We start from the raw sequence: 3172 nt of genomic DNA, 5'->3' as shown, positions 1-3172 counted from the left end.
ATTCTCAGCACTGCCCCTCCCTGTATGCTACTTTTGAAAACAAACCAAACCCACTGCTGTGGAGTAAGATCTTACTCACAGCGACCCCTCCTTGAGATTTCAACGCAGTATCACTATGGAAGTAGATTGCCCAACCTTCCTTCCGAGGAATGGCTGGTGGATTTGAACTGCCAGCCTTCTGGTTAGCAGTCACATGCCTTAGGCACTACACCACCAAAGCTTCCACTTTTGAAAACAACCACTTCTCAATTGTGCAGTCACTTTACAGTTTACCAACTTATATCTTAGAGACCCACCATGGATCCTGGAAGGTAGGCATGTGAGTGGTTGGTCACATCAGGCTTCAGACCTAGAGTCACTGCCTTTACTGACTGGCCCTCCCGTTTGGGTGCTGGCTGAAGTGCAGGAAGAGGAGCCTAGCCAGCATCATGCTCCCTCACCTCATGTTCAAAAAAATAAAAACCAAACTCACTGCCATCAAGTTGATGGATGAAACCCATTGGGTTTCCAAGGCTATAAGTCTTTACAGAAGTAGATCACCCCATCCCCATCTTCCTCCTGTGGAGCAGCTAGTGGGTTTGAACTGCTGACCTTGTGGTTAGCAGCTAAATGCCTTATCCACTACACCACCAGAGCACCTCATGTTAGGGTGGTACAAATCCAGCTTCTCTCCTGCTTCTGGAAAAGCACCGCCTCCACTCTGCCAAGCCTGCTCTTTGCCTGACTACACCAGCTCTGCTTGGCACCCACCCACCATGTCTCCTTGGTTCCTCAGTGTCTTGCCTTTAGCTCGAAGTAGGAATTCATTTGGATGAAATGAGCACTACAGGCAGACACTGCTACACATGTGTTAGGCAGGAAGGGCCAGTGGACTGCACGCTTCTTTCTACTGTGCTCTTGGGGGTCCTGATTCCCACAGTCCTTCCAATGGACCCCAGGTCCCCTCAATCCCACTTTCCCCAGCTTATAGCAGACCCACTCCTAATTAAGTTTAGTAATAAACCAAGTAACTCACTAGAAACCCTTTATTTACATGTTCTCTGATAAAAAATATACAGATCTGGTGCCCTTTGGATCCCTCAGGTTCCAATGTCTTTACAGGAAGGTGAGAGAAGGTGCAGGGTAACCCCCACAGCCCAAGGCCATACATTGTCCATCAAGGGCTTCTGCTGCTCATCCGGCTCTGGAGCTGTGATTCCCTGAGATCAGCTGCAGGGCCCTGGACATCAGGCTGCTATGCCAAGGCTGGGGACGGTTGGCACAAGGGGCAGGGGCTGGGAGATGCTTGGAGCCTAGCCATCAGGAGTTGGACTGGCCCCACCAGTGGAGCAAAAAGGACATGGGTTGGAGACTTTGTCCTTGAGGGGAAGCTGCTGGTGGCTCAGGCTCTGGGAATTGGGGGGCCCTGCCATATAGGATGCTGGGATAGATGCACCTGGGCATCTCACATGGAGGCCAGGTGATTTTAAGAACTATTTTCTGTGAACCACCTCAACACATCTTCCTTGTTCTGCTTTACCCATTTGATATTAGCTTTTGTCTTCTCCAGGGCTTGCTCCAGGGCCCGGGTACCTGACCCAAAGCCAATGTCCATGTTGTTCTTCTTGAACTGCTCCAGCTGCCGGGAAAACAGATTTTCAGTCTGAAGTTCAGTCTCTAACAGAACCTCAAGGAGAGGCTTTCTTGGCCCTTGGACCTCTCATTCCACTTAAGAGCCCCTAAGGATGGAGATTGCAGCCTGTTCCCCTGGAACAGAGGAACTAGTTTTCCACTTCTCTCTGGGTTGAAACCCTTATCTATGGGAAGCCAAGCCAGTGGCCATTGAGTTGATTTGGACTCATGGTGACCCCATGTGTATCAGAGTAGAACTGAGCTCCATAGGGTTTTCAAGGCTGTGACCTTACAGAAGCAGATAGCCAGACCTTTCTTCTTTAGCAAGTCTGGGTAAGTTTAAACCACCAGCCTTTTGGTTAGTAGTTGAGAGCTTAACTACTTGTACCACCCAGGGACTCTATGGCAGAGGTTGGGAAATAACATCCCAGGGCTAAATATGACTCACACATTCATTAAACTTCTGTTCTGTATTCTTCCTTGAGTCAATCCTCAATTTTCAACTGAATTACAATTTCAATCCAATCAAGAGAAGACAGAGGGACACTTTAAATGGATGCCATAAGGAAATGGATACCAAATAAATTTTTTTTTTTTTTTTTTAATGAAGGAGACTGTTAGAGGTATAAAGACCTATAAGAATTGGAGGTTCAAGTCAGGGCCATTAAACAAGAAAATGAAATAAAAAATATAGAAGTTGGAAAGAAAGAAGTAAAACTATCTCTATTTGCAGATGATATGTTCTTATAGAAAATCTTAAGAAATTTACAAAGAAACAGAGCTGATAAATCAGTTCATCAAGGTTGCAGGATGTAAGAGATATTTTAAAAATCAGCTGTATTTCTATACAATTAGAATGAAAAGTCTAAAAATGAAATTAAGAAAATAATTCCATTGATAATAGTACCAAAAAAAAAAAAAACAACTTAGGAATAAATTTAACAAAAGAAATGCAAGACTGCTTAAACTTTAACACATTGTTGTAATAAATTAAAATACTTAAATAAATGGAAAGATATCCATGATCATGGGTTGGAAGACTTAATATTGTTAAGATGGCACAAACAAAAGCAAACTCATTGTCCTCGAGTTGATTCCAACTCCTATTGACACTTCAGGACAGAGTAGAACTGCCCCATCGGGTTTCTAAGGCTATAATCTTTACAGAAGCAGATTGCCTCATCTTTCTCCCAAGGAACAGCTGGTGGATTTGAACCATTGACCTCTTGGTTAGCAGTCAAATGCTTTAACCACTATGCTTCCAGAGCTCCTATTAAGATTGCAATACTCCCCAAATTCATCTATAGATTCAGTGCAATCGCTATCAAAATTCCAACTGCCTTTTTTGCAGAAAATGACAAGCTTAAAATTTGCATGGAAATGCAAGGGACCCAGAATAGCCAAAATGATATTGAAAAAGAAGAACAAGTTGGAGGACTTATACTTTCTAACTTCAAAACTTATTAGAGGAGGCGGGGCAAGATGGCGGACTAGGCAGAAGGATTGCACAGACCCTCTTCAACAAAGAAAAGGGAAACCAATTAACACAGACACAGAAGAT

At 43.9% G+C, this 3172-nt stretch overlaps 1 protein-coding gene across 1 annotated transcript in view; it reads right to left on the bottom strand.

The window, feature by feature from the left end:
* Positions 1 to 1465: 1465 nt before the first annotated feature.
* LOC103200624 (alanyl aminopeptidase, membrane) overlaps positions 1466 to 3172 on the bottom strand; it is a 27109-nt gene continuing 25402 nt past the window's right edge. Inside the window, exon 20 of the mRNA XM_007945168.1 lies at positions 1466 to 1618. Within this exon, the coding sequence (XP_007943359.1) occupies positions 1466 to 1618 (153 nt within the window). The remainder of the gene's footprint in view (positions 1619 to 3172) is intronic.

The sequence above is a fragment of the Orycteropus afer genome, unplaced genomic scaffold (assembly GCF_000298275.1).
Source record: "Orycteropus afer afer isolate SDZICR_OR568_19922 unplaced genomic scaffold, OryAfe1.0 scaffold00132, whole genome shotgun sequence".
NCBI classification, from domain to species: domain Eukaryota; kingdom Metazoa; phylum Chordata; class Mammalia; order Tubulidentata; family Orycteropodidae; genus Orycteropus; species Orycteropus afer.
The sequence above is the reverse complement of the archived record's forward strand: the minus strand, read 5'-3'. Positions and strand labels throughout refer to the sequence as shown.